The 27,367-nt window shown below is 40.6% G+C and overlaps 2 protein-coding genes across 4 annotated transcripts in view; one reads left to right on the top strand and one right to left on the bottom strand.

Annotated features, from left to right (window-relative positions):
- The window catches only part of DNAJC13 (DnaJ heat shock protein family (Hsp40) member C13), a 104,840-nt gene that overhangs the window by 68,422 nt on the left and 9,051 nt on the right, over positions 1–27,367 (top strand). For all 3 annotated transcript variants that reach the window (XR_012667179.1, XM_048838767.2, XM_075125699.1), the window contains 18 exons: positions 530–645; positions 2,891–2,969; positions 3,718–3,853; positions 6,049–6,233; positions 7,022–7,096; positions 7,283–7,402; positions 9,646–9,825; positions 11,045–11,212; positions 12,172–12,285; positions 12,667–12,783; positions 13,633–13,810; positions 15,922–16,013; positions 16,906–17,005; positions 23,405–23,479; positions 23,650–23,762; positions 24,766–24,935; positions 25,458–25,500; positions 27,181–27,354. Coding sequence is in view for 2 of the 3 variants with exons in the window: in XM_048838767.2 (XP_048694724.1) it covers positions 530–645; positions 2,891–2,969; positions 3,718–3,853; positions 6,049–6,233; positions 7,022–7,096; positions 7,283–7,402; positions 9,646–9,825; positions 11,045–11,212; positions 12,172–12,285; positions 12,667–12,783; positions 13,633–13,810; positions 15,922–16,013; positions 16,906–17,005; positions 23,405–23,479; positions 23,650–23,762; positions 24,766–24,935; positions 25,458–25,500; positions 27,181–27,354 (2,235 nt within the window). In the remaining variant the exon portion in view is untranslated. The remainder of the gene's footprint in view (positions 1–529; positions 646–2,890; positions 2,970–3,717; positions 3,854–6,048; positions 6,234–7,021; positions 7,097–7,282; positions 7,403–9,645; positions 9,826–11,044; positions 11,213–12,171; positions 12,286–12,666; positions 12,784–13,632; positions 13,811–15,921; positions 16,014–16,905; positions 17,006–23,404; positions 23,480–23,649; positions 23,763–24,765; positions 24,936–25,457; positions 25,501–27,180; positions 27,355–27,367) is intronic.
- LOC125631700 (myb/SANT-like DNA-binding domain-containing protein 2) lies at positions 20,770–23,408 on the bottom strand. The gene is made up of 2 exons (XM_048838770.2): positions 21,900–23,408; positions 20,770–21,310 (listed from the first exon to the last, which is right to left on the bottom strand). The coding sequence occupies exons 1-2, from the start codon at positions 22,477–22,479 to the stop codon at positions 21,156–21,158; spliced, it is 735 nt and encodes a 244-aa protein (XP_048694727.2). The 5' UTR covers positions 22,480–23,408; the 3' UTR covers positions 20,770–21,155.

Here is a 27,367-nt window from a genome sequence, read left to right as displayed (position 1 = left end):
AGGAGTATCTAAGTGATGTTACATGCTAACATTAAAAAAATTTCACCTCTGCATTAAGTCTAGCTACCTATGTATATTAGCATTTAGCCACAAACTGGAGAACAGCTTTATTTGCAAGTAACTCAAATAGGCAACATTACCTGTGTTCAAATCAACTAATATACAAATTTCCAGTGATTGATGGTGGAAAGATTAAATTAAAATAGGTTTCAGAGTAGCAGCTGTGTTAGTCTGTATTCGCAAGAAGAAAAGGAGTACTTGTGGCACCTTAGAAACGAACACATTTATTTGAGCATAAGCTTTCGTGAGCTACAGAGCTCACTTCATTGGATGCTTATGCTCAAATAAATTGGTTAGTCTCTAAGGTGCCACAAGTACTCCTTTTCTTTTTTTAAATTAAAGTAGTTAGTCCATAACCAAGAGCTTCACAACATCTGAATTTCTTGATCAGTACTACTTCAGTATCAAGTGCTGACAAGTATGTTTGACACTGGCCATAATATCCTTAATGGATTTTAATTAATTTCAGGTTAAATTGTTAAAAGATACTCTGGAGGCTTGGAAGAAGGAGGTAGAAAAGAAGCCACCTACAATGTCAACAGATGATGCTTATGAAGTTCTTAACCTTCCAAAAGGACAAGGACAGTAAGTTGCCATAAAACTTCCGAAAACAAAACTGAAGTAACTGCTACATTGTTTTATATCATAAGTTACTCCAGATAAATTGAAACTTTGATCTCAGTTTATGGTACCCAAAGCTGGAGATATCTGAAAACCAGCTATCAGATGGCATTGTGTTTCAGGCATTTAATTGATGCTAATGATGGCGGCTACCTTTATTCAGCATGGAATAAATGCTGAAAAAATCCAAAACTGTTCGATTTGATATTCAGGTAATCTCTATATATAAAAAGTGGTACTTGCATTAATTTGGGGAAAAAATGTCTGTTTCAGTCTTGAGCTCACGCCAAACTGCTGTACTGGATCCAAACCTTGGGTCCCACATACTCTCTGTTTTCTGGGGCTGGGCAGAATTTAACTTTCTCTCTGAGCGTGTAGGGATACACTCCAGGTACAGCCTCCAGGTCTGACATTCCTGTTGCCAGTGGGGACCTTGCAGTCCAATTGCATAGACTCTGAAGTTAGGGCCAGTTCCTGCAAGCCTCACAGTAGCTGTTTGCACACTGAGTTCTGTCAAAGCTGTGACCTGCTTGTTTACTGTTCCCTCTTTTGGGACTACATGACTATAAGCAAGTAATATACAATCTGCAAAGGGATTTCTAAAGGCACATCCTTTACGCATAGAGAAATCGTAAGATGTACAGATCCATGCAAAAATAAGTATCCGCAAGCAAAATCCTTCCTTTCGTATCCTCACTGCTCTGAGAGCTCTTTGGGCTTTGGTCAGTCCTTCCAGCGTCCTGAGACCCTCCTCTCTTCTCCTGCCCATTCTTGCTTTCTTGTGACCCTCCTAATCAGCCTCAGAGACTGTCAGTGATGCCTTGCAAGGTTACCAGCTCACCTAGAAGGACTGGCTTCTGTGGGTGGTAGCTAGCTCATAGTTCATAAGTGCTTGTATTTGAATAGGAGACCCACCAGGGTAATTAGCCTTGATTTGTTTTATTCGGCCTCTGTCAATGCCATTTGGAAATTTTCAGTCCAGGGTGGAGACAGACTACAGGGAAGGTACAGTAGTCTTGCAATGAAATGGTGCTCACAACTAAGTGGAGTTGGTAGTCTGATGTAGATAGCCTTGTTGCCAGGCTGTAACTATTTTGTCACCCCAAATTCAGCCATTGGAGAACACTTCTAAAGTGAATAGTGCTTTAATAACTGTTCTTTGTAATCTTATTCATAGCAATCACAACTAATTGAGAGTCACAGGACTTCTGTGTCTTTGGGAGGAGCTCTCATGAAGCCACGAAGCTCCTCTGTTCTTGACTCCACACACACACACACCCCCCCCCCCCGAGCTGTACACATGGGCAGAGCTCTGCAAGAGTCTTGGAGCTGAGGACGCAGACCTGCCATTGCTATTGCACCATGCCTTCATGTCTGGCTCTATACCCATAGTAGCAGAGAGGGAGTCCTGGGGCAGTGAGAGTTGGGGAGGGGGAGGTCATGGAAGTTCTGTGGCTGGGGTCCTAGGACAGCAGGAAAGAAGGATAATTTAAAATAAAATTATTTTAGCTATTTGAACAATTGTGAGATTTTAAACTAAATTGTAATTATTTGATAGTTATGTGGTTGATCAAAATTATTCAGTGACCTAATTTTTTTAAATGCTTTGAATGTGAGAAATTATTTAAGGATTATAAACATAATTACTGAACTCGGTTATAGAAGGTTCTACTTGGGTTAGGGTGGCTGTAAAAACATTCTCACATGGAACAATCTTTGCAGCTTACAAAGAAAGGTGGTGAAAAAAATTGGAAACTTGGTACAAAGGGAGAGTGTTTGATATTTCTTGGGTGCTCACTGTTCATTTTCCAGCTCTCTCTATAGCCTTTGCATGGAAGGAAAGTATGGGGGGAAGACAGGAAATTAGGTGGGGAGAGTTCAGACAGTAACAGGAAATGGATGGTAGTTTCCACCTCGAGGGGTAAGGGCAAGTCTCCTTCTGAACAGCCAGGGAGAGATGTGCATTAAAGATTGACTTTTCAACTTGAAATTATCAACCACTTTGTAGAGGAGTTTAAAAGTCAAAAGAGAAACTAAAATGTGCTGTCTTTTTTTTTTTTTTTTTAAATCTAAAGATTTTTGGGGGGTCTGACTCATGATTTTTGATTTCTTGAGGTTGGTAGTTTTGAACATGTAAATTTGTTCTTAATCAATTCTTATGCCAAAAGTGAATATTATCTTATTGACATTCTCTATCTGCATCTGACAGGCATGATGAGAGCAAGGTCAGAAAAGCCTACTTCAGGTTGGCACAAAAATATCACCCTGATAAGAACCCAGAAGGGAGGGTATGTACTGTACTATATGACTTTAGTTTACACTGAGACTTTTTTTAAATTGTGGTTTAATGGGTTTGTCTGATTTTAATGAATATTTACATTGGTAGTGTTTTCAGAGCAAGTCATTTTCTTCCAGAATACACTTGCACAAATTCTAGAGGTCCATAGCATTTTAACTGGAATATGACACTTATCAAAAACATTTTCTTCAGGGGGACTCTGAAATAACAGTTCATCTCATTCCATCATGCCAGGAAATGGCATGCACTGCATGTCATCTTGTGGGGTTTTGAGGGATGAGGAGTTTAAATACAAAATAAAGATAATATGTAACTTCCTTTACAATAACTACTAAACCATCTGTCTGAAAAAGATTCGCTCTTACAGCCCACTTTTCCACTCACTTGATTCTGCAGTGAAGCCATAATGCTAAATTTGTAATATCACAATTTCTTCACTGATAAGACTCAGTGCAGGATTACCCCTTCACTGAAAGACTTAAAGAGAAAAACTGATCTGTGAACCAGCAAAATATTACTATAGCAGAATACGCAGTTACTATTTTTCAGAGTTTTCTCCAATGTGACACTCCCTTGGAATTTCATTTGCAATGGTATAATATAGCTAATGTCATTGTTTACCAGTTCAGAAACAAAATAGGGAAAACAGGTTGAAGCTGCAACTGAGTTTTGAGACTTAGTAAATATTCAGGTTTTGTTGGGTAACAGCTTGATGTTGTCCATATTGTTATCTGCAGGATATGTTTGAAAAAGTAAACAAAGCATATGAGTTCTTATGCACAAAATCTGCCAAAGTGGTGGATGGCCCAGATCCAGAGAATATCATCTTGATTCTGAAAGCTCAAAGCATCCTCTTCAACAGACACAAAGAAGGTGGGCATACTGACTCAGAAATATCGCTTCCACTGTATTTCTCGGAGCAACTTTTTGAAGCTGCTTTGAGTTGTTAATGTATTAATTTTGAAGTTTTTCATGAAATAGTGAAAATACAAAAAAATTCATGAAATGTGGAAGCTTCATATTTAACATAGTATAAGTTAAATAGAAGACTTTTTTTCTCTAGTTTCATCTTCCTCTCTACACTATCATTAGGGGCCTACCAATATCACAGCCGTGAAAAACGTGACATGGACCGTGAAATAAGCCTTTTCCCTTGAAATCTGATGTCCCCTTATTTCTAGGTGTGCCCCAGCAAAGGGGACTCCTAGTTCTGGCTGGGCTGGGGAGGGACAGGACTTGTCCATCCTCTGTACAGCTGCTCAGGTGGAGGCGGGAGACCAGACCCATCTCCGGGTGCCTCCCCCTGCAGCAGGGCGCTTTTGGACTGTGCATCAGTCCCAGAGGTTCCTGTAACTGGAGAAGGCACGTGGACATAGATCCAATCTTCCCTTCTTCCTAAGAGCACCCCAGAAAAGGGGACTTCTAGCTGCTAGTCCAGGCAGGGCTGGGGCAGGACAGGACTTACCCAAGAGCAGCCCTGCAGGGAAAGAGCATCTCTCCCAGCTGCAGATAGCTCCACACCCCCTCTTCCCCACTCTGTCCAGCTCTGAAGGCAGCACAGAAGTGAGGGTGGCAATCCCATGATCCCCCTACAACAGGTTTGCGACCCCCACCCACAGTGAAATTTACCAATTTTCAAATCCTGTGGCTGTGAAATTGACCATAATGGACCATGAATTTGGTAGGGCCCTAACTATCATGCTTTCTTGTTGATACCCTGCCTCTAGTAAAAATCTGATAACAGGAAATATAGTAACTTCTGTGTCATATTGTGTCAGTGGTGGACCAAAACTCACTTTTCACTGTGGTGGAAACTAGTCAAATAATAATTGGGCAGTATTGTAATTGTGACTGAAAAGTCATTTTATTCAATTAACATTTTCAGGTGCTTTGAAATAGCAGGAGATGGCAACAAGGCTGAAGGTGAACATTTAGCAAGACAATTTGTTAACGTGTTTGCCTGGTTTTGGAAATCACTAATGAAGAAAAGAGACTTTTTATCAGTTAAATGTCTGACTCTTGCACTCAAAGGTCTCAACCTTCAGTCTTGTCAGAGAATGAGTTCTCCAAGAAAACTTTTTAGCGCTTACGAAATGTCACTTAAAATAGTTCTAAACATAAAAGTAGTGCATGCTGCACATGTGCAGTGTGACTCTCTTTCTTAAATGTACTTAAGAGTCTCTGTCCTGATCTACTCTTTGCCATACTCAAGTAGTCCAAAGGGAGTTGAAAACTGACTGCATCATTCTAGTCAGGGTTCCCCCTGCTGTTGCAGTCCCCAGGAGAGGTAGACTCTGCATGTACCAGCTCCAACACCACCCTCTTCCTCTGCAGTCCCTACCAGAGAGGAGGGATGGCTGAAGTGGTCTAATAATTCCTGACTAACAATCCTTGGAACCCTTCGCATTACCATGTGTTAACTTAAAACACAAACATCTTAGTCGTATAAAATACTTGCGTGCAATATGGCACGTAGCGTAGGGTACTACAGCTGTATCTCTTGACTTGTGTGGAAAAGGTCACCCATAATATTCAATTAGATGCATTAAACCAAATACTACTTTAACATATAGATTGCCTTCTTCTATAGCAAATTAAACGTTTTTGTTTAGAATTGCACTTAAGCCCATCTGAAACCCATTTAGAAGGTTTGATGCCTTATGTGAGAAGGTGATAGACTCAGGTTTCAGCTGTCATTCTGTAACATTAAATATAAAGGACTTCAGCAACCTTCCCAATTTAGTATTCCCTTACAAAAACTGACTTGATAACATTAATAGTTTAAGTTTTTTTCACTTAATTTCTTGAAGTAGGCTAGACACATACTGTGAAAGATGGCAGACTGGTTTGTGCATTACTAGAAAATCTCAAGGGCTACAGAAATAATCCTATTTGTCAGATGAGCCAACATTGTGTTCACACATAGCTTGGCTCTGAAGGAGGAGAAAACATTTTGTGAACGAGTAATTTAGTAATCTGAAGCAGATCATGATAAAATCCTTACACATTTAGACACTGCTAGTTAATGGCTATCAGATTTGCTACATTTCAGTTTGTTTATCCTTCAGATTTGAAGCCTTACAAATATGCAGGCTATCCCATGCTGATTAAGACCATTACACTAGAAACTTCAGATGATCTTCTGTTTTCCAAGGAATCTCCTTTGTTGCCTGCTGCTGCAGAGCTGGCTTTCCACACAGTCAATTGTTCAGCACTTAATGCAGAAGAACTGCGGAGGGAGAATGGAATAGAGGTAAACCCAAAGAAACTCATAAGCACATCTGTTTTCACAGCTTGTTTGTTGATGGTTACTGCTTCTTGGATAATCAACTGAGGAATGGGGGGAAGAACAAAATTGATGGTGTAGGGTTATCCGCACATTTGCCCACTTCCTTCCTGCAAGAAACATTCTCATGGTTTCTTCTGGGGGACGGGAAGGATCTCCTTCTGGAGTAGATTAATTCATCCCTCCACAAGGTGGCTTTGAATTGATTTACATAACATTCATCTTCCAGAACAAGTTCTAGTGGCCGTTACATGGAACAGCACTGTCTGTATCGGGCTTCTGTGTTGTGCTTGTTTGGTGCAAAAAAACCTCATAAAAAATAAATAGTGACTTGCTTTAAAGGGTGGGAGCCAATCATTTGAGTGTGGTTTGGTTATTCCAAATGAACACTCCTCAGTAGCACAACTGGGAGAAGAGGATGCCACTATATTAAAAATCTTCTAAAAACTTCCTTAAACTATAATGGCAGTGTGAAAAGGCTAGATATTTCCAAGGAGATAATTTTTACATGATGGATAATTCATATGAAGTAGCAGTAAATCTCCCTTTATGGTTGTAAAATGAAGCCCGAACAGCGAAAGCAAAATTTGTTTCAGTGCATAGGACAGCTGTTAAACCGTAACAGGAGGTAATAGATTTACAGACCCTGAGCAGGCTTTATTGAACCAAACCTTGTAAAGCTACACTTTGGCAGAAAGATACTTTCTTTAGGTTTATGATGAATTCTAACCCTTGCAGCTTTTTACTCCCTAAAGGTATTGCAAGAAGCATTTAATCGTTGTGTGGCAGTCTTGACTCACTCCAGTAAACCAGATGACATGTCTGTACAGGTAAGCAATACAGAAATTGTAAAACGGTACTTAACAGTATGTCAGGCCATACCTTTTGTACCATTTTCTTATGAGGCTTTGTGCAGCTAATAAAAAGTGGTTTAGAAATTTGTGTGTCCTTCTCCTGTTCAGGGGATATGCAGTACACTACATTAACTCTGTGGCTTAAAGTGTTTCTGTTTGTAGGTATGTGGGCATATAAGCAAGTGTTACAGTGTGGCAGCTCAGTTTGAGGAGTGCAGAGAAAAGATCACTGAGATGCCTAATATCATCAAGGATCTCTGTAGAGTGCTATATTATGGCAAGGTAAGATCTCCTGGCTTACTACCTAAGCTGTTGTAGTTTTCTTGTTTTATATTTAAGTGTTGTAAATACAGTACTAGAAAATGAGCCACTATATGAGACTAGTTCTTAAAATAAGTTTTTTATAAAAACTGTGTGAATTTCCCAATAGTACAGATACTTGCAGTCTGTATGACACAAATATGAGGCTTGGTCCACACACAAACTTACACTGATTTAACTAAAGGTGTAACATTTTTTTAACAGGTTTAATTAAATGGTGCTAATTCCCTGTGTAGATTCTTATATACATTTAGCTTGCACCTATAAGTTTTATATCTAGCTTATATTGCTTTTTTACCTTTAAATTCTGTCTGTAAATTACAAGATTCAAGCTATACCCTGGTTTAAACAGCTCAGATCATCCACAGCGGGTTTTGCATTAGTTTAATCAAGTTGGTTTAAAAACCAGTGCAACTTGTGTGGAGACAAATCCATAAATTCTGACTCAAAGTATTTCCACTTAAATTTAAATCCTAGTTTTAGGGAAGTACAAGAACAATCTACCAATTACAGTAAATGAAAATGCTACCTGTCAGAATATTTCTCAGATTGGTGACAAAGGCCACCACCCTGGCTTACCTTCCACATTGGGCCAGATTCTGTTCTGTTTCACAACTGTAAAAACCAGTAACTCCAGGGGGTTTAATGGTATTACTCTGAACTTTAAAGTTTAAAAAGCAGAATTTCACCACTAACTACTCATTGAATTAGCTAGGCAGAATAACTGTCTTTATTTTTACTCTAATATCTATTTTTACTTCTATAAGTAGAAAAAAAATCTCAAGTTTAAATTCCTTTGGCTGGTGATTTAAAATAGCATTGCTGCACTAGGAAGACAGTGGCACAGCAGATGTAAGGAACAAAATCTAAAGATCTGGCTTAAAACATAAAAAGAGAATGCAATGGTAAACCTTCAAAAACTGGCTAAGGAAATTTAAAGCTGGTATAATTTCTTGAGGTTACTTCTACCTTATTTTGAATATTGAAAAGAAACATAATCAGCTGAGAATGTAGTAAAAGTATTTTGAGTGACATCTGTTTGAAAGTTCTTCCAAAACGCAGTAGAACTTAAATTTTACTTTCCATTAAGCAGTTCTTTGCAATACTTAGTGCAGTCTATCAATTAAGAACTTCATGTGAAGTGCTTGAGATAGTCAACAATTAGACTGCTCCTACAGAACATCACTGTAGAAGTAAATGTATATAACTATTGAGTAATCCATTCAAAGACATGGCTCTTCAAAATTTGATTTCTATAAACAAAGTATAGAATAAGTTCTTCAAAATGTAATACTGATCAACAAATATGTCCATGCTGAGGGGTGTGGAAGAATTGCAGACTGGAGTCTATTAAAGCAATTTGTATCAGAAGTAGTCCATCTTGATTGCACCATGTGAGGGAAAGCAGGATATTAAATCCCAAAAGTCTGACTCCGCTATGTTTTTGCTTCTGAATACAGTGAAACCTTTAACTGAGTTTTGGTTAACCAGGGTTTTGATAATCATTTGAAGGTCACATGTGAAGCTGAGAGGTGACCAGAATATCCATTCTGCTGAAAACTTTTTCACAATGTTTTTGTTCTGAACTGGAACAAAAAGTCAAAAATGAAAAATGCAAAAATTTTCCACAGAACAGTTGCCCGACTGGCTCCTTGCCTCCCTGGCACCCACACAGACAGCTCACCAGCTGGTAGGGAGCAGAGGCTCTCTTTGACATCAGTCGCTCCAGCTGCACAGGAGACTGGGGTCTGGAGAGGCACTGCTCCCCAGCAGCTGGGCAGGAAGGCTGCAGAGGATCTTGGGAGCTGGCTGGCCTAACCAAGCAGGCAGACAGTCCAACTGCCTGGCTTCCATTAAATCAGGATTTTCTGACAGAAAACTGTTCTGTTGGAAAAATTTTGAACCAGCTCTAGCCATGTGTCCCTTGAAGCTTTATGTAGATGCTTATGCTGAAGTCGTGAGCACCATAAGCCTTTTTTTCTCCCCCCACAGACTTCAGATTTCATCAGTTTATGCAGATCCTTAGTATCTCGCTCATTATATTTAGGTACAAGATTCAAAATCTTAAACATGAAATTTCTCTAAAACCAAAACATTGTTCCTGTTGACGAATTTGCTGGTGTGCTATTTAACTTTTTCCTTTTAGGTTAAAATTTTCCTCAGTCACCAAAAATACTGAATGTCAATTCTCCTTCATTCCTCAGAACATTCCGCGAGTGGCTTCCTTGGGAGTGGAATGTGTCAGTTCATTTGCTGTTGATTACTGGCTACAAACACATTTGTTTCAAGCTGGAATTTTGTGGTATTTACTCGGTTACCTCTTTAACTATGATTATACGCTAGAAGAGAGTGGCATTCAGAAGAGTGAAGATTCTAATCAGCAGGTAATATTTCTGAGCAACTTACACTTGACTCTATTTCAGACTTTAAGATGGATGTTGGTTACCATCCATCTTAAAGATTTGAACTCTGTTAGGCTTGAAAAATACATTTCCCCAAATTACATGGCTTTGAGTTTAAAAATTACTTGCATCTAATCTGGAACCATAGATGCTAAAATGCTTTAACTGTAACCATATGATAAATGTATGGTGTCATACAGGGCAGAGTTAATATGGTTTGGGTGCACTAAATGTGCACTTCCAGATCCTTATGGTTATGCTTACAATATTCTAACGTGTTAACTCTGAATTTTCTAGCTTACAGTACTTTGGTTTTGGGATAATTAGGGCATCCCTGTAACGTATATTACAATAAATTATTGATGGGTACAGTTAATGTTAAATTCATGTTAATGTAATTTTTTTATGGGAGTAGATAAAATGATAGGCCGTAAACATTATTATCCAAATATAGTACAGATTTTCCTAGAAGAAGAATAAGCAGGAAAGTACTAGCTGCAGATAGTCCAGAACTGAAGAAGTAGCTGGTTAGTTGTCAGAAACACTAATTTTATCTAAAAAACTCTGATTTATATTAGCACCCTGACAGGTTCCTCCTTAGCAGAAATGTATAACTTCAACTGGTTGTAAAACCCGTGGGTCGGAATCAGTTATTCAAAACTGCTGCATATCTCTCTTGGATCAGCTCAATGAGGAGCCTTGCCAGGGTGCAAAAAATACCATCTTTTAGTGCACTGTTGAATCATTATACAAACGTTTAAATATCTCAGAAATATGTCTTTGTTCTAGAAATTGCCATTCTTTGGTCAAATATCCCATTAAATTATGAACTAAGAAATTTTCATGTCTGTTTAAAGCCCCAAATTCATCTAGTTTTCTTCATGGGCTTTACACAGGTAGATGCAGACAAACTATATTGGTGTTACATGTCAAAAACTGTTGGTGTTCTGCAACACCTAGTGCTGTGCCCAGATGTATGCATATTTCTGTCTGTCAAGTTTGGTGCATAAACAAGAAGTAAACTAAAGGGAACTGAATTTGCTTATGATCATGCAAGGCATAAAAAAAGCATTGGACAACTCTTTTCAAGAGGTGGTTTTTAAAAAGGTAGTTGATATTTCTCTTTAGCATGCTTCAGGTTTCTGTTCAAGATTAATAATAGGATTGACCTTTTTAAAATTTATGTATTTTTCATTTACAGGAAGTAGCCAATGGTCTCGCCAAACTCAGTCTTCTTGCTTTGAGTCGTCTTGGAGGGTATTTGTCTGAAGAACGAGTTACACCTGAAAATCCAGCAATAAGGAAAAGCTTGGCTGGAATGCTGACACCATATGTTGCAAGGAAACTTGCTGTGGCTGCTCCTACTGAGGTACAAGAATGTCTAAGGCAACCAAAGTATTGACATTATGTAAAACAACCTACAAGAAATGATTGTTTATTAAAAACTTACTTGTTAGCCACAGTAACAAATAAACCAGAGCAGCCTGAATACTGAGAAATGAAGTGCAATTTGATAACCATTTCCCAGTTAAATGACTAAAATAACTAGTGATCTTTAGAACAGAACTCTTGATTCTTGTGAATGTTTTTAGAACAGTACCTAGGTAACAGTGACTATCTAGTCAATTTTTTTAATCTTAATAAAAATTTAAGTCTTGAATTGACCAACGATGCAGGTGAACACCCTTACCCCAAAATGTATGACAGGTACAGCGCTTTGCAACACAAAGATGGGAACAGAAAGTGAATTCGGGGGTTGCAGGTACCAAGGTTTGGGGTAGACAGCATGATGTTGGGAAACAAAAGTCAATGCAAGGATAGAATTAAAAGACTATAGTGTTTAAAAGAAGGGAGCAACAACGTACAGAAGGATAAGAGCAGCAGAGAAGTTGGAGGTTAGTAAAATTATGAGAGTAAATTATGGGGTGGGTGGGAGCATGGGAGTGAACAGGAGATGAGTTTGTAGTTAGAGGTAAGTGACAGCAAACAATGTTCTATTTTAAAAAAAAAAAAATTAGTGACCAATATGAGTGTGAAGTAATACTTCTTTTGTGGAGCATTCCATCTGGCTCTTCTCCCTTTCTTCCTCCCCCCCCCCCCCAAAAAAAATCATATCTGGAAAATTTGGCCTTAAGCCTACTCCTGAAAGCCAAGATCTAGCCAGTGGGCCACATAATCTGAACCAGATCTTCACAAAGGCCATAGTGTTTTTTTTTTTTTCCCCCGTATGATCTCTTCTCTTGGAACAGTGTTAAAACTCCGAATGTGCTTTTTGTATAGAATTGTTAAACCCACTTATTTACCTAAACTCTTGATTCTGTCTCCTAGATTCTGAAGATGCTCAACAGCAACACAGAGAACCCCTATTTGATCTGGAACAATGGGACAAGAGCTGAACTTCTTGAATTCCTGGAATCTGAACAAGAAAGCATGATAAAAAGAGTGAGACACTCCTAAACATTTTTATGATGGAGCCTTTTTCTAGGTTGCCTTAAATGATCTGGTATCCTCACATTATAGGAAGCTTTTTTAAAGCTCAGGAAAAATGGGCTCATGCAGTTTTAATTATCCAACCACCGAGAGAAACCTTACACTGGCCAACTTCTCAGATATTTTTGTTCTCGCTGCTTTATTCTACAAACTTAAAACATATTTCTACGAAGTCTTGTGCTGTTGCTTTTGCCTTGTCTGTGTTTTGGTTTGGAAATAATGGAGTCACAGCAGTTAACTCTTTTCCATACCTCTATTTAAAAAAAAAAAATTCTGTATATGGTGGGTCATTTTGTAAATATATTTAACAAAGCATTTTTTTTTTTCTTGAAGGGTGATTGTGACAAAAGCTATGGATCTGAATTTGTCTTCAGTGACCATGCAAAAGAACTTATTGTGGGAGAGATTTTTGTTAGAGTTTACAATGAAGTCCCTACTTTTCAGCTAGAGGTGAGATTGTTAATTTTGCTGTTTGTGAAGAAACCTAAAGCTGGTCTTTCAAATAGTACTTATTTTGTGAATTTAAACCAAACTGCCATTTCAAATAGCATTCTGAAGGGCATCAAGAGTTAACACTCCCAGGAAGTTTTATACAAAAGCTTCAGCAGTCTTATTAGAAATATGCATCTAAAGCTGGGGCATCTGCAGCTCTTGTTAACTTCTCAGGGTATCTCAACATCACAGTGTAGACTATGATCTTAGGCATTTCCATTTGCTTAGGATATATCTTCTTGTTTTATCTCCCAGTTAAACAGGAGAGACAAGAATCCAAATTGAAATTCTCACTGGCAAAGAAGCATGGATTTGGTCAGAATTTGTGTCACAGGCATTTTGACACAATTTTAAATGGCTAAATACTTCCCTAGAATGGCTTGAGTATTCCACACTCTTCTATCTTAAGCTATTAGTTTTATGCTTTCTCAACAAAGATGGAGATGCTTGGTCACATCTTCAAACTCTTAACGGATTTTATCTGTAGTTAAACTGTAGTACTGTCATGTCAGAAGAGGGGAAAATGGGCATTACAATAAAAGACTGGTGTGAATATACAATAATTGTCCACTGAGGGTCAGAACCTTCTGGTAAATAGGAAAGGAATCCTAGCTAGAGCATGATTGGTGAAAGGGGAGGTTCTGGTATGGAAAAGCTGAGAATCACCGCTTTACTGAATTTGGAAATGGCTTTTGAGCTTGCTGTACAATGCAGTTCCATACTTCTAGTGCAGAATGCTTTGTATATGTTTTTGAAATACATATAAAGATTCTTATGTACACTTATTGATCTCTTCGTTATTTCAAGTTTCCAAAAGCATTTGCTGCAAGCCTTTTGGATTACATTGGCTCACAGGCACAGTACCTTCACACGTTAATGGCTATCACACAGACTGGGAAAGTAGAGTCTGATCAACATGGAGACCGGTTACGGAGGGTTGAAATGGCATTGGAGGCGCTGAGAAATGTTATAAAACACAACCCAGGTAAACTTAAACATGTTGAATTGATCAATAAGCAGCACTTTGCAAATGACCTCATTATAGATTTATTTTAGATACATGAATCTAGCACTAAACCTGTGCATGTTGCCAAGCTGTAGAGGTTCATGCTGCTGGCTAGCCAGTTGTCTTAAAAGGAGTATTTCTGGAATACTTTTTAAAGACCTTTAAATAGTTTAACAGCAACATTGGTAGAATGCTTTGCTTTTCTTTGCTTGGAAAATAGTGAATTTCACTGAGAAGGTGTTTTGTTTTTCCCTTTTCTTGCTGTTGGTACATCAGTCTCACAGAAATCTTCACCGCTTCTCCAAGGAGAGCAGTTTTTTTGCCAACTGAGTAAAGTCTCTTCATGCAAAGTGTTTTTTTTTTTTTTAGTCACCTATGGTAAAAGGGGGTATGAGAACACTTTGGGCCTAGCATAGTGAAATATCAGGATCATTTTGCAGAGCTGTTGTACGGTGTTCAAAGGCTTGTTGAAAACCAAGCCAGTTAAAAAACAAAACAACAAAAAACAAAAAACCTGTCCTAGCATAGCTCTGTTTAAAGGATGGAACCTCAGGGATGGTAGAAAATGTTTTAGTATTTTGAGGGAAGATGCTTTTCAAACACACTGGATTGCTAAATTTTTAATTTAGTTTTATGGAAACTATTACAAGAGGAAAACTTATTAGAAATTCTTAATTCATGTCTTTGAACGTGTAATAATACTACAACACTGAAATGTTCTTGGCGTGGTGGGAGTGCAGCCTAGACCAATTCAGAAGTAGAGAAAAATGACTGCTTTTATTAACAAAGTTCTGTCCGCGGAATAGGCTATTTTGAAGGGGCCAAAGAGGGGATGGGGGAGTTTTGGTGAACTACTAGATATTATGTTCTGTGTAATCAAGCTGAACTTTCATTTAAAGGTTGTGTGGAGGGGTTTTTTAAATCTTTCCAGAACAACCTGGGTTCTAATCCAGTTCTCTGGCAACTGCAGACTAAAACTGAAGATAAAAATTTGTGTCTAAAGTGAAACTGTTTCCCTGTGTTCCTTCAAAGGGGGGTTACTGTCAATGCTAACTTTTTTGGAAGCTTTTTTGCTAAAGGAATTTAAAAATACTTATACTTATTTAAAAGTATCTATTTAAAAACAAAGGGGATTTTTTCAGCTACTCTGATGCTGACTTTAAGGGCCTTTTCTTTAAGGAAGAGTGGGGCGGTCCCAAAACTGAAGAGCTGTCAAATGCACAAAATAAACAGGAAAAATCCAGGAAACTACTACTTTCAGTTACTTGTAATGTATGAGATTACTGTAACTGTGGAAGCAGAAATGTGACTATAATGTTGGTAATGTCCCTACAAGTAGTGAAAGCTCACTTTGGCAAAGATTAGACCTAAGTCTAAAGTTTAATTCTTACAACACTGAAGGTCGGCATGTTAGCAGTTCTGCAGTTGACAGGCAGCAGGTTCTTGCAGAGAAGACAGTGGGGTAGGATTGGCATGAAAGTGTTTGTTTGAAATAGAGACTGAACATTAGTGTTAAATGTATATTAACTCTATAGAAGTGGACTAACTTTGTAACAGCAAAAGAGAGAAAGTAGCTAAATGTCTGTCTGGAAAACCATTTGAACTAGATAGTTGAACTGTAGACCCTAAATGTATTTGATTTTAACTGAATTATCGTGTTTGACAGGTGCTCGCCAGTTCCTGCAACCTTGAAACTATACACCCTATTTTTTATCTACTCAGTACTTGGTTTTCCAATAGTGCCATTAATGACTAATGGGGGAAAACCTATACTGATCCCCCTTCTTTGATATAGCTATTTTTCATGTTGGCTTGGTGCTTTCACAGTTGGACTTGCAGGCAGCTTTTCAAATATTTTATGCATAGTTAGTTAGTTGTATTGCAGTAGCTGCGAGTCCTAGTTATGGAACTATAATGGAACCCCATTTTACAAACCTAGTAATGGAACCCCATTTTACAAACACAAAGATGGCCTGTGCTCCAGAGAGCTTAGTCTTTTTAAAGTAATTCATACTGTGTGTAACATTGATTGGGCAGCTCTTCATTAAGTGTTCTTTCCAATGGTAAAATAACTTATTCCTCCTTTATAGGTTCTGAGTGTGAATGCATAGGTCACTTTAAGCTGATATTCTCCCTTCTGCGTGTCCATGGAGCTGGTCACGTGCAGCAGTTGGCTTTAGAGGTAAAAACATTGCTTAAGCAATATTTTTGTGTATCCAGCCCACAGTACCTAATCACATGGATGCTGAATGTAGCTTGTTGCATAGATGAGCCAGGTACACCTGGCTAGGTTAAGAAATTGCATTTTTTATTTGTTAAAATCTGTCAAATATCCGTCATAACTTGCTCCTATTTAAAATCTAGACCTGATTCCAAGCTTACCGTTTTAGACAGTAATTCCTGAACATTGCGTGCACATTTTAATACTGACTGTTTTAGGATATACTAGAAAAAATTATCAGTTTCTAACATTTGTTTAGCAAACAACTCGACCAAATAGCTCTTGAATCTGTTTTCTCAGTGGTTTTAGCACTCTTATATTTATATTATATTAATATTTAATAAAAAAAATTTAGGCTAGCTTAACAGTAGCCAAAAACTTTAACATATGTATTTTTAGGAATTAACACCTTCATTGTACATGTCCTGTAAAATTTCAACATTGGGTTTTGAATCTAGGTTTATTGCACCCACTGGAGGCTGTACTGTGCTACAGTAATGCTTAGAAGTCCTGACTGAGACTGGGGGATTGGGGTGTCCCATTGGGTGCTAGGTGTTGTGCATACACATAGTAGGATAGTCCCTACCTTGAAGAGTGAGCTAAATACTCTTGACAAAGTACGGGAAGGGAAACTGGTACAGAAGCAAAGTTCTTTGCCCAAGGTCATACAGCAGGTCAGTTGCAGAGCTATAATTTGTGAGTCCTAATCCAGTGCCCCATTGACTGGACCATGCTGCTTCAAGAGAATTTACCTGATACAATATTGCATTTCTTCGCCAAAAGTGGCTTAAATGTATAATTTGCCAAGAAACTTACTTTTTTTCTAATGATTCATGCTTTTCATGTTTTACAGGTGGTGAACATAGTGACTTGTAACCAGGAATGTGTTAACAACATTGCCGAGGCAATGGTTCTTTCCAATTTGCTGGCCCTCCTGCATTCCCTGCCTTCAAGTATGTACTATGCAGTTGCTTGTAGAAAGTTTCGTATAAAAGCCAAACTTGGCAAACTTGTGAAAAGTTAGTGATTTGGAATGCAACTAGCTGAACTTGTAACCTGATCTTGAGAGTATCCTTAGGGTATGTCTACACTACAGAATAAGGTTGAATTTATAGAAGTCGTTTTTTAGAAATCGGTTTTATATATTCGAGTGTGTGTGTTCCCACAGAAAATGCTCTAAGTGCATTAACTCGGCGGAGTGCTTCCACAGTACCGAGGCTAGAGTCGACTTCCGGAGCGTTGCACTGTGGATAGCTAATCCCACAGTTCCCTCAGTCTCCATTGCCCATTGGAATTCTGGGTTGAGATCCCAATGCCTGATGGGGTTAAAACATTGTCGCGGGTGGTTCTGGGTACATATCGTCAGGCCCCCCGTTCCCTCCCTCCGTGAAAGCAAGGGCAGACAATCGTTTCGCGCCTTTTTTCCTGAGTTACCTGTGCAGATGCCATACCACGGCAAGCATGGAGCCCGCTCAGGTAGCCGTCACCGTATGTCTCCTGGGTGCTGACAGACACGGTATGGCATTGCTACACAGTAGCAGCAACCCATTGCCTTCTGGCAGCAGACGGTACAATACGACTAGTAGCCGTCATCGTCATGTCCGAGGTGCTCCTGGCCACGTCGGCTGGGAGCGCCTGGGCAGACATGGGCGCAGGGACTAAATTTGGAGTGACTGACCAGATCATTCTTTTTAGTCCTGCAGTTGGTCCTATTATGGTGAGCAGGCAGGCAATACGGATTGCTAGCAGTCGTATTGTACCATCTTCTGCCGAGCAGCCATGAGATGTGGATGGCATGCAGTCCTTCTGCACCGTCTGCTGCTAGCCAAAGATGTAAAAGATAGATGGAGTGGATCAAAACAAGAAATAGACCAGATTTGTTTTGTACTCATTTGCTTCCCCCCTTCCCCTGTCTATGGGACTCATTCCTCTCGGTCACACTGCAGTGACTCACAGAGAAGGTGCAGCGAGGTAAATCTAGCCATGTATCAATCAGAGGCCAGGCTAACCTCCTTGTTCCAATAAGAACAATAACTTAGGTGCACCATTTCTTATTGGAACCCTCCATGAAGTCCTGCCTGAAATACTTCTTGATGTAAAGCCACCCCCTTTGTTGATTTTAGCTCCCTGAAGCCAACCCTGTAAGCCGTGTCCTCAGTCGCCCCTCCCTGCGTCAGAGCAACGGCAAACAATCGTGCATCTGAGTTGAGTGCTGTCCAGAGCAGTCACAATGGAGCACTCTGATGGGGCTAAAACATTGTTGCTGGTGGTTCTGGGTACATATTGTCAGGCCCCCGTTCCCTCCCTCCCTCCGTGAAAGCAAGGGCAGACAATCGTTTCGCGCCTTTTTTCCTGAGTTACCTGTGCAGATGCCATACCACGGCAAGCATGGAGCCCGCTCAGGTAACCGTCACTGTATGTCTCCTGGGTGCTGGCAGACGCAGTACGGCATTGCTACACAGCAGCAGCAACCCATTGCTTTCTGGCAGCAGACGGTACAGTACGACTGGTAGCCGTCCTCGTCATGTCCGAGGTGCTCCTGGCCACGTCGGCTGGGAGTGCCTGGGCAGATATGGGCGCAAGGACTAAATTTGGAGTGACTTGACCAGGTCATTCTCTTTAGTCCTGCAGTCAGTCCTATTGAACTGTCTTATGGTGAGCGGGCAGGCGATACGGATTGCTAGCAGTCCTATTGCATCATCTTCTGCCGGGCAGGCAAGAGATGAGGATGGCTAGCAGTCCTACTGTACCATCTTCTGCTGAGCAGCCATGAGATGTGGATGGCATGCAGTCCTTCTGCACTGTCTGCTGCTAGCCAAAGATGTAAAAGATAGATGGAGTGGATCAGAACAAGAAATAGACCAGATTTGTTTTGTACTCATTTGCCTCCTCCCCCATCTAACGGACTCATTCCTCTAGGTCACACTGCAGTGACTCACAGAGAAGGTGCAGCGAGGTAAATCTAGCCATGTATCAGTCAGAGGTCTGGCTAACCTCCTTGTTCCAATAAGAACAATAACTTAGGTGCACCATTCCTTATTGGAACCCTCCGTGAAGTCCTGCCTGAAATACTCCTTGATGTAAAGCCACCCCCTTGGTTGATTTTAGCTCCCTGAAGCCAACCCTGTAAGCCGTGTCGTCAGTCGCCCCTCCCTGCGTCAGAGCAACGGCAAACAATCGTTCCGCGCCTTTTTTCTGTGCGGACGCCATACCAAGGCAAGCATGGAGGCGACTAAGCTCACTTTGGCAATTAGGAGCACATTAAACACCACACGCATTATCCAGCAGTATATGCAGCACCAGAACCTGGCAAAGTGATACCGGGCAAGGAGGCGCGGTCACGTGAGTGATCAGGACATGGACACAGATTTCTCTGAAAGCATGGGCCCTGCCAGTGCATGCATCATGGTGCTAATGGGGCAGGTTCATGCTGTGGAACGCCGATTCTGGGCTCGGGAAACAAGCATAGTGTTGCAGGTCTGGGACGATTCCCAGTGGCTGCAAAACTTTCGCATGCGTAAGGGCACTTTCATGGAAATTTGTGACTTGCTTTCCCCTGCCCTGAAGCGCATGAATACCAAGATGAGAGCAGCCCTCACAGTTGAGAAGCGAGTGGCGATAGCCCTGTAGAAGCTTGCAACGCCAGACAGCTACCGGTCAGTTGGGAATCAATTTGGAGTGGGCAAATCTACTGTTGAGGCTGCTGTGATGCAAGTAGCCCACGCAATCAAAGATCTGCTGATATCAAGGGTAGTGACCCTGGGAAATGTGCAGGTCATAGTGGATGGCTTTGCTGCAATGGGATTCCCTAACTGTGGTGGGGCCATAGACGGAACCCATATCCTTATCTTGGCACCAGAGCACCAAGCCGCCGAGTACATAAACCGCAAGGGGTACTTTTCGATAGTGCTGCAAGCTCTGGTGGATCACAAGGGACGTTTCACCAACATCAACGTGGGATGGCCGGGAAAGGTACGTGACGCTCGCATCTTCAGGAACTCTGGTCTGTTTTCAAAAGCTGCAGGAAGGGACTTTATTCCCAGACCAGAAAATAACTGTTGGGGATGTTGAAATGCCTATATGTATCCTTGGGGACCCAGCCTACCCTTTAATGCCATGGCTCATGAAGCCGTACACAGGCAGCCTGGACAGTAGTCAGGAGCTGTTCAACTACAGGCTGAGCAAGTGCAGAATGGTGGTAGAATGTGCATTTGGACGTTTAAAGGCGCGCTGGCGCAGTTTACTGACTCGCTTAGACCTCAGCGAAACCAATATTCCCACTGTTATTACTGCTTGCTGTGTGCTCCACAATATCTGTGAGAGTAAGGGGGAGACGTTTATGGCGGGGTGGGAGGTTGAGGCAAATCGCCTGGCTGCTGGTTACGCGCAGCCAGACACCAGGGCCGTTAGAAGAGCACAGGAGGGCGCGGTACGCATCAGAGAAGCTTTGAAAACCAGTTTCATGACTGGCCAGGCTACGGTGTGAAAGTTCTGTTTGTTTCTCCTTGATGAAACCCCCTGCCCCTTGGTTCACTCTACTTCCCTGTAAGCTAACCACCCTCCCCTCCTCCCTTCGATCACCGCTGTCAGAGGCAATAAAGTCATTGTTGCTTCACATTCATGCATTCTTTATTCATTCATTACACAAATAGGGGGATGACTACCAAGGTAGCCCAGGAGGGGTGGTGGAGGAGGGAAGGAAAATGCCACACAGCACTTTAAAAGTTTACAACTTTAAAATTTATTGAATGCCAGCCTTCTTTTTTTTTGGGCAATCCTCTGTGGTGGAGTGGCTGGTTGGCCGGTGGCCCCCCCACTGCGTTCTTGGGCGTCTGGGTGTGGAGGCTACGGAACTTGGGGAGGAGGGTGGTTGGTTACACAGGGGCTGTAGTGGCAGTCTGTGCTCCAGCTGCCTTTGCTGCAGCTCAACCATACACTGGAGCATACTGGTTTGGTCCTCCAGCAGCCTCAGCATTGAATCCTGCCTCCTCTCATCACGCTGCCACCACATTTGAGCTTCAGCCCTCTCTTCAGCCCGCCACTTACACTCTTCAGCCTGCCACCTCTCCTCCCGGTCATTTTGTGCTTTCCTGCACTCTGACATTATTTGCCTCCACACATTCGTCTGTGCTCTGTCAGTGTGGGAGGACAGCTTGAGCTCGGAGAACATTTCATCTCGATTGTGTTTTTTTTTTTCTTTCTAATCTTCACTAGCCTCTGGGAAGGAGAAGATCCTGTGATCATTGAAACACATGCAGCTGGTGGAGGAAAAAAAAAGGGACAGCGATATTTAAAAAGACACATTTTATAAAACAGTGGCTACACTCTTTCAGGGTAAACCTTGCTGTTAACATTACATACATAGCACATGTGCTTTCGTTCCAAGGTCGCATTTTGCCTCCCCCCACCGCGTGGCTACCCCCTCAACCTTCCCCCCTCCCTGTGGCTAACAGCGGGGAACATTTCTGTTTAGCCACAGGCAAACAGCCCAGCAGGAACAGGCTTCTCTGAGTGTCCCCTGAAGAAAAGCACTCTATTTCAACCAGGTGACCATGAATTATATCTCACTCTCCTGAGGTTAACACAGAGAGAGAAAGAACGGATGTTGTTTGAACGCCAGCAAACATACACTGCAATGCTTTGTTGTACAATGATTCCCGAGTATGTGTTACTGACCTGGAGTGGTAAAGCGTCCTACCATGAAGGACGCAATAAGGCTGCCCTCCCCAGAAACCTTTTGCAAAGGCTTTGGGAGTATATCCAGGAGAGCCGCGAATGCCAGGGCAAAGTAATCCTTTTACATGCTTGCTTTTAAACCATGTATAGTATTTTAAAAGGTACACTCACCGGAGGTCCCTTCTCCGCCTGCTGGGTCTAGGAGGCAGCCCTGGGTGGGTTCGGGGGGTACTGGCTCCAGGTCCAGGGTGAGAAACAGTTCCTGGCTGTTGGGAAAACCGGTTTCTCCGCTTGCTTGCTGTGAGCTATCTACAACCTCATCATCATCTTCTTCTTCATCCCCAAAACCTGCTTCCATATTGCCTCCATCTCCATTGAAGGAGTCAAACAACGCGGCTGGGGTAGTGGTGGCTGAACCCCCTAAAATGGCATGCAGCTCATCATAGAAGCGGCATGTTTGGGACTCTGACCTGGAGCGGCCGTTCGCCTCTCTGGTTTTCTGGTAGGCTTGCCTCAGCTCCTTCAGTTTCACGCGGCACTGCTTTGGGTCCCTGTTATGGCCTCCGTCCTTCATGCCCTGGGAGATTTTGACAAAGGTTTTGGCATTTTGAAAACTGGAACGGAGTTCTGATAGCACAGATTCCTCTCCCCATACAGCGATCAGATCCCGTACCTCCCGTTCAGTCCATGCTGGAGCTCTTTTGCGATTCTGGGACTCCATCATGGTCACCTTTGCTGATGAGCTCTGCATGGTCACCTGCAGCTTGTCACGCTGGCCAAACAGGAAATGAGACTCAAAAGTTCGCGGTTCTTTTCCTGTCTACCTGGCCAGTGCATCTGAGTTGAGAGTGCTGTCCAGAGCGGTCAAAATGGAGCAGTCTGGGATAGCTCCCGGAGGCCAATACCGTCGAATTGTGTCCACAGTACCCCAAATTTGAGCTGGCAAGGCCGATTTAAGCGCTAATCCACTTGTCGGGGGTGGAGTAAGGAAATAGATTTTAAGAGCCCTTTAAGTCGAAATAAAGGGCTTCATCGTGTGGACGGGTGCAGGTTTACATCGATTTAATGCTGCTAAATTCGACCTAAAGTCCTAGTATAGACAAGGGCTTAATGTTGTAAAATGCATGACCTGAATACCAGTTTTATACATCTAACTTTTGGTTCAGCTCAAGTACACCTCTTAATCACTTAGATTTCAAGCCTTGCATTTTGGGAAACATACAATTAACACTTCTTTGACATTCACTTTATAAACTGAATACTTCTGTCTACAATTCTTAATATCTATACAGTGTGCAATATCTCAGTTTTTGTAGTTTCAACTGGTTGGTCTTCACCTGAATGACACCTTTGCTATGAACTTTATAAAGGAAATTTTAGGTAGATGGAACATAATTGCCTAACTGGAATTTAGTCAGGACTCTAGGCCTGCAATCTCTGACTTGTACTTACTTTTAAATCCTTTCTTTCAAATTCTCATTAGGTAAGCATTATTTTTTACTTATTAGGATGCTTTCCAGGAACCAGTTCTTTGAGGGGAAAATCTCCTTGGTTGGCTTAACACCAGAACTGAAGTGTTCTGTTCTTCATGGCACTCAGTCCAGTAAATCGTATATGGCAGAACTAATCGTAACAGCAGGCATAATTTCTCTAATATTTCTGTTTAATCTTGACAGGTCGGCAGCTTGTTCTTGAAACTCTCTATGCCTTGACATCTAGTACAAAAATAATTAAAGAGGCCATGGCAAAAGGTACAGTATTCTCTGAATGGCTGATAAAGTAGACGTGTACAAAATGAAGATCAAAACTGTTGCAGACATGGTGGTGTGAGATTTTGCTCTGCTACTTAGAGCAGTGCATAACTAGTGGCTGATGTGATCTGGAAAAACCTAAACCTTTTCCCCCCTGTTTTTCCAAACAGGTGCTTTAATCTACTTATTAGATATGTTCTGCAATTCAACACATCCACAGGTCCGAACCCAGACAGCAGAGCTTTTTGCCAAAATGACTGCAGATAAGCTAGTGGGTCCAAAGGTGAGCAAGAGTGAATTTAAAAAGTTGCTAGGTTATTTTTCACAGAAAGGACTTGGTGTCCCTGAAATTAAAGAAGAGGTACCGAACAACTCAAAATTCAGTCAACTTTGAGGAGTTAAATGTAGTTTACTACACCTGCCTGTAAGTCCCCCCCCCCAACAGCTTTTGTGGGCTTACAGGGTTTTCTTAATGCTTTTCTCCTCTGTTGCTTGTCAAAGACTCAAACATGAGAAACTGATGGTACAACAACAGGGATACTGGCTAGAAAAACTGAATGTTTCTCTAATCTTTCAGTTATAGTAACATTTAGGTATTTGTTTGAAAACATTTTACCTTTTGTAATATGATTAGATTGCAATGTTCCATGGAGCTTGCATAAGAACAGATATGTTTCATGTGATCACAAGAGTACTTGGCAAGATATAAATCACATTGGTAGATCTAGAGGGGTATGGATTTAGGAAATACTGTTTTCCAGCATGTAAAATCATTGATAGGGACAAAAGGCATCTCTTCAGGAAGGAGACTAAAGGGTAGTTTGATTTTCAGGATCTTCAAACTTGCATATCAAAAATGTGAGCTATTTTTTCCATGTTTATGTAAAGAGAAAATATATCATTTGTATTTATTTAACTGAAATGAATTGTCATTTTTTTACTTTCTAATTGTGAGATTTCAGTATAAAAATCTCAAAAGCACCCGTAACCAGCATAACAAAGATGTGATCTCCAATTTATCATTTGTAACTGACTTTTAGTCATGAGATGCCGTGAAATTAATGGTTGGGTTCTTATACCAGATAGCTTATTAAATGAACTAGACATAAAATTGAGTTTGAATGATGCTTTCTCTTATTAGACAGAAGTATTTTGGCATAGTCATGTACAAATACATGAATTTTAAAAAAAACACATTACATAGGAAGACCTTTTATGATGCCATTGAGTTTAACTGGTATGGTGTTTGATATTATAAAATGGTTGGGATTGCTTTTCTTTTGCAGGTTAGAATTACCCTAATGAAGTTTCTGCCTGGAGTCTTTATGGATGCCATGAGAGATAACCCTGAAGCTGCTGTTCATATTTTTGAAGGAACACATGAAAATCCTGAGTTAATTTGGAATGACCTCTCCAGGGATAGAGTATCAGCAACAGTTCGAGAAATGATGCTAGAGTATGTAGACTTACTATGTAAATAGCTACTGTATGTGCTAAGTGACACTTGTGTATCTGTTTGATTCCTTAGGTTCATTCTCACTAATTAACACAAATCTCCATCTGTGACAAAAATTGAGTTCTGATTGATTTAAAAAGTAGAGAAGGATTAAGGCAATGCCTTCCGTTAGAGCACAACTGTGAATAAGAACCAAGCAATGCAGTGCATGTAACTGCCACCTGATGGCCACCCGCTGCCTACGGAGATCTAGAGAAAAGGATGGCACTTAGTTCTGTGTGCTCTCTCAGCCCAACAGGTCACATTGTTTCAAACTTGAGAAGGGAGAATTGAAAGTGAGGGGAAAGAAGGTGGAGTTTTGGAATGTGACCTTTGCTTAACCATTACATGTGTCAGAGAGTGGGGGAGCCAAAAAGGAGAGTGAAGGTTTGGATTTTGAGTGGGAGCCAAAGTTTTGTTGTATCTAGGAACAATAGTCTTTTAATTCGCCTAATTTCTTTCTTTCTTTCTTTTTTAAAACAGGCACTTTAAACTTCAGAGGGACAACCCTGACACTAACTGGAAGGTAAAAGCAAAAATGTTCATATTTTGGGGCCCCAAGAGAAACAGTAGGGAAATTGGTAATAAGTGCTCACGCTTTGTTTTCACATGCATTCCTTTTCTCTGCAGTGTCGTAGAAAATACCAGTGACACGCTTCTAGCAAAACCCATCTGCTCTCTCTCATTACTGTAGTCTAGAGTTGACATCTAAAAAACAAGTTACACTGTAGAATTACTGAATCTATCCTCCAAATAACTCCACAAAGTCGGTCTCTTGCTAGAAGCGTTTAAACACGAGCAGGCTACAAATGTACATAAGTTATAAACTTAACAGTGAAGTTCAAAACTAAATTGTGATCAGAGAGCCTTAATTGGTCCCCAGTATGCTGACTTTCTGAACAATCAAATCTGTTGCGTGATCATAGCAAATTACTCTGTTTTCCAGTTGTTAGTAATCCAGTAAGGTTTTCATCACATAAAAATGTGTCTTGGCCAACTGAATTGGTTGTATAGTAAATGCCACCTCACTAGTCTGAACTGTTAAATGTATAGTAAAGTATTTGTAAATCTGTCCTAAAAATAATGAGTCCAGTGGTACCTTGAAGACAGATTTATTTGGGTATAAGTTTTCATGAGTAGAAAACCCACTTTTTTAGATGCATGGAGTGAAAATTGCAGATACAGGCATAAATATACTGGCACCTGAAGAGAAGGGAGTTATACTGGTTCTCCACTTGTAAGGTAACTCCCTTCTCTTCAGGTGCCAGTATATTTATGCCTGTATCTGCAATTTTCACTCCATGCATCTAAAGAAGTGGGGTTTTTTACCAACGAAAGCTTATGCCCAAATAAATCTGTTATTCTTTAAGGTGCCATCAGACTCCTCGTTTTTATGGATACAGACTAACACGGCTACCCCTCTGATACTAAAAATAATAGGACATTAGAGTCTCTTCCACTGCAATTCTAGTAATTCCCCTCACAAAATGTAGTTCTGACAAGACAATTGAGTAGTGTTTGGAAATAGCTTAACATAAACAACACACCTTGACCTGTGGAGTATGTGCTGCATGGCTTCACACTTTAAACTGTCAAACACACAAGAAAGGAAAAAATGCAATTGTTGGTTCCAATAAAAATCTGAACTGGAACTTTTCTACCAGTTCTGGTGTAAAGCTTTCAATATTTGAATGTCTTTCATAACAGTTGAGATGAGATGATTTACTAAAAAATCAGGCTCATTAGATTATCCTCAGTTAATGCTACACATAAAACTCATTAGTCTTCATCAGCCATGTCATTTAATTTCTTTTGTGATTAGTGGCCATCACTAGTATATTTTCATTCCCTGTGCAACTAGCTGAACCCATGGACAAGATTTACTTGAAAATGCCCACTCACCATACAGTACTTCCAAGTTCAGTGTCTTGTTTTATAGGAAGGAATCAGGTACCTAGTGTTTCTACAGTAAGTTACTGTAAAGAAATTATGGTATTGCTAATGTTGCTGAACAATTCCGTGTTGGACATGTTTTAGGGAACAGAAAGCTGATAGTCTGTGGGTCTCTAATAAAAAAAAAAAAACTTTAATGAAATCATGGCTGTAATTGGTTACAAGGTTTTACTGATTTGCCTCTTTCCCGATAAGAGGGATGACTTATTGCTGAGTTTTATGTTAACTTTTGTTCCTCTCCAATTTTATATAGCTGTCTGAAGACTTTGCTGTGGTGTATGGTGAAGCAGAAGGTGAACTTTCTGTAGGGGGAGTCTTCTTAAGAATCTTTATTGCCCAGCCGGCCTGGGTTCTGCGAAAACCTAGAGAATTTCTTATTGCACTGTTGGAAAAATTCACTGAACTACTGGAGAAAAATAACCCCCATGTAAGAAGCCTTT

Source organism: Caretta caretta, chromosome 2 (genome assembly GCF_965140235.1).
Source record: "Caretta caretta isolate rCarCar2 chromosome 2, rCarCar1.hap1, whole genome shotgun sequence".
Lineage (NCBI taxonomy): Eukaryota > Metazoa > Chordata > Testudines > Cheloniidae > Caretta > Caretta caretta.
This window is presented reverse-complemented; position numbering and strand designations above follow the sequence as displayed.

What these genes read in the sequence shown, in the direction of transcription:
- LOC125631700 (XM_048838770.2), bottom strand. Translation starts at nt 22,479, where the DNA reads ATGCAGAGCTCATCAGCAAAGGTGACCATGATGGAGTCCCAGAATCGC. An exon ending in AGGCGGAGAAGGGACCTCCG is followed by an intron (nt 21,311 to 21,899) that starts GTGAGTGTACCT and finishes TTCCTCCACCAG; the next exon opens with CTGCATGTGTTTCAATGATC.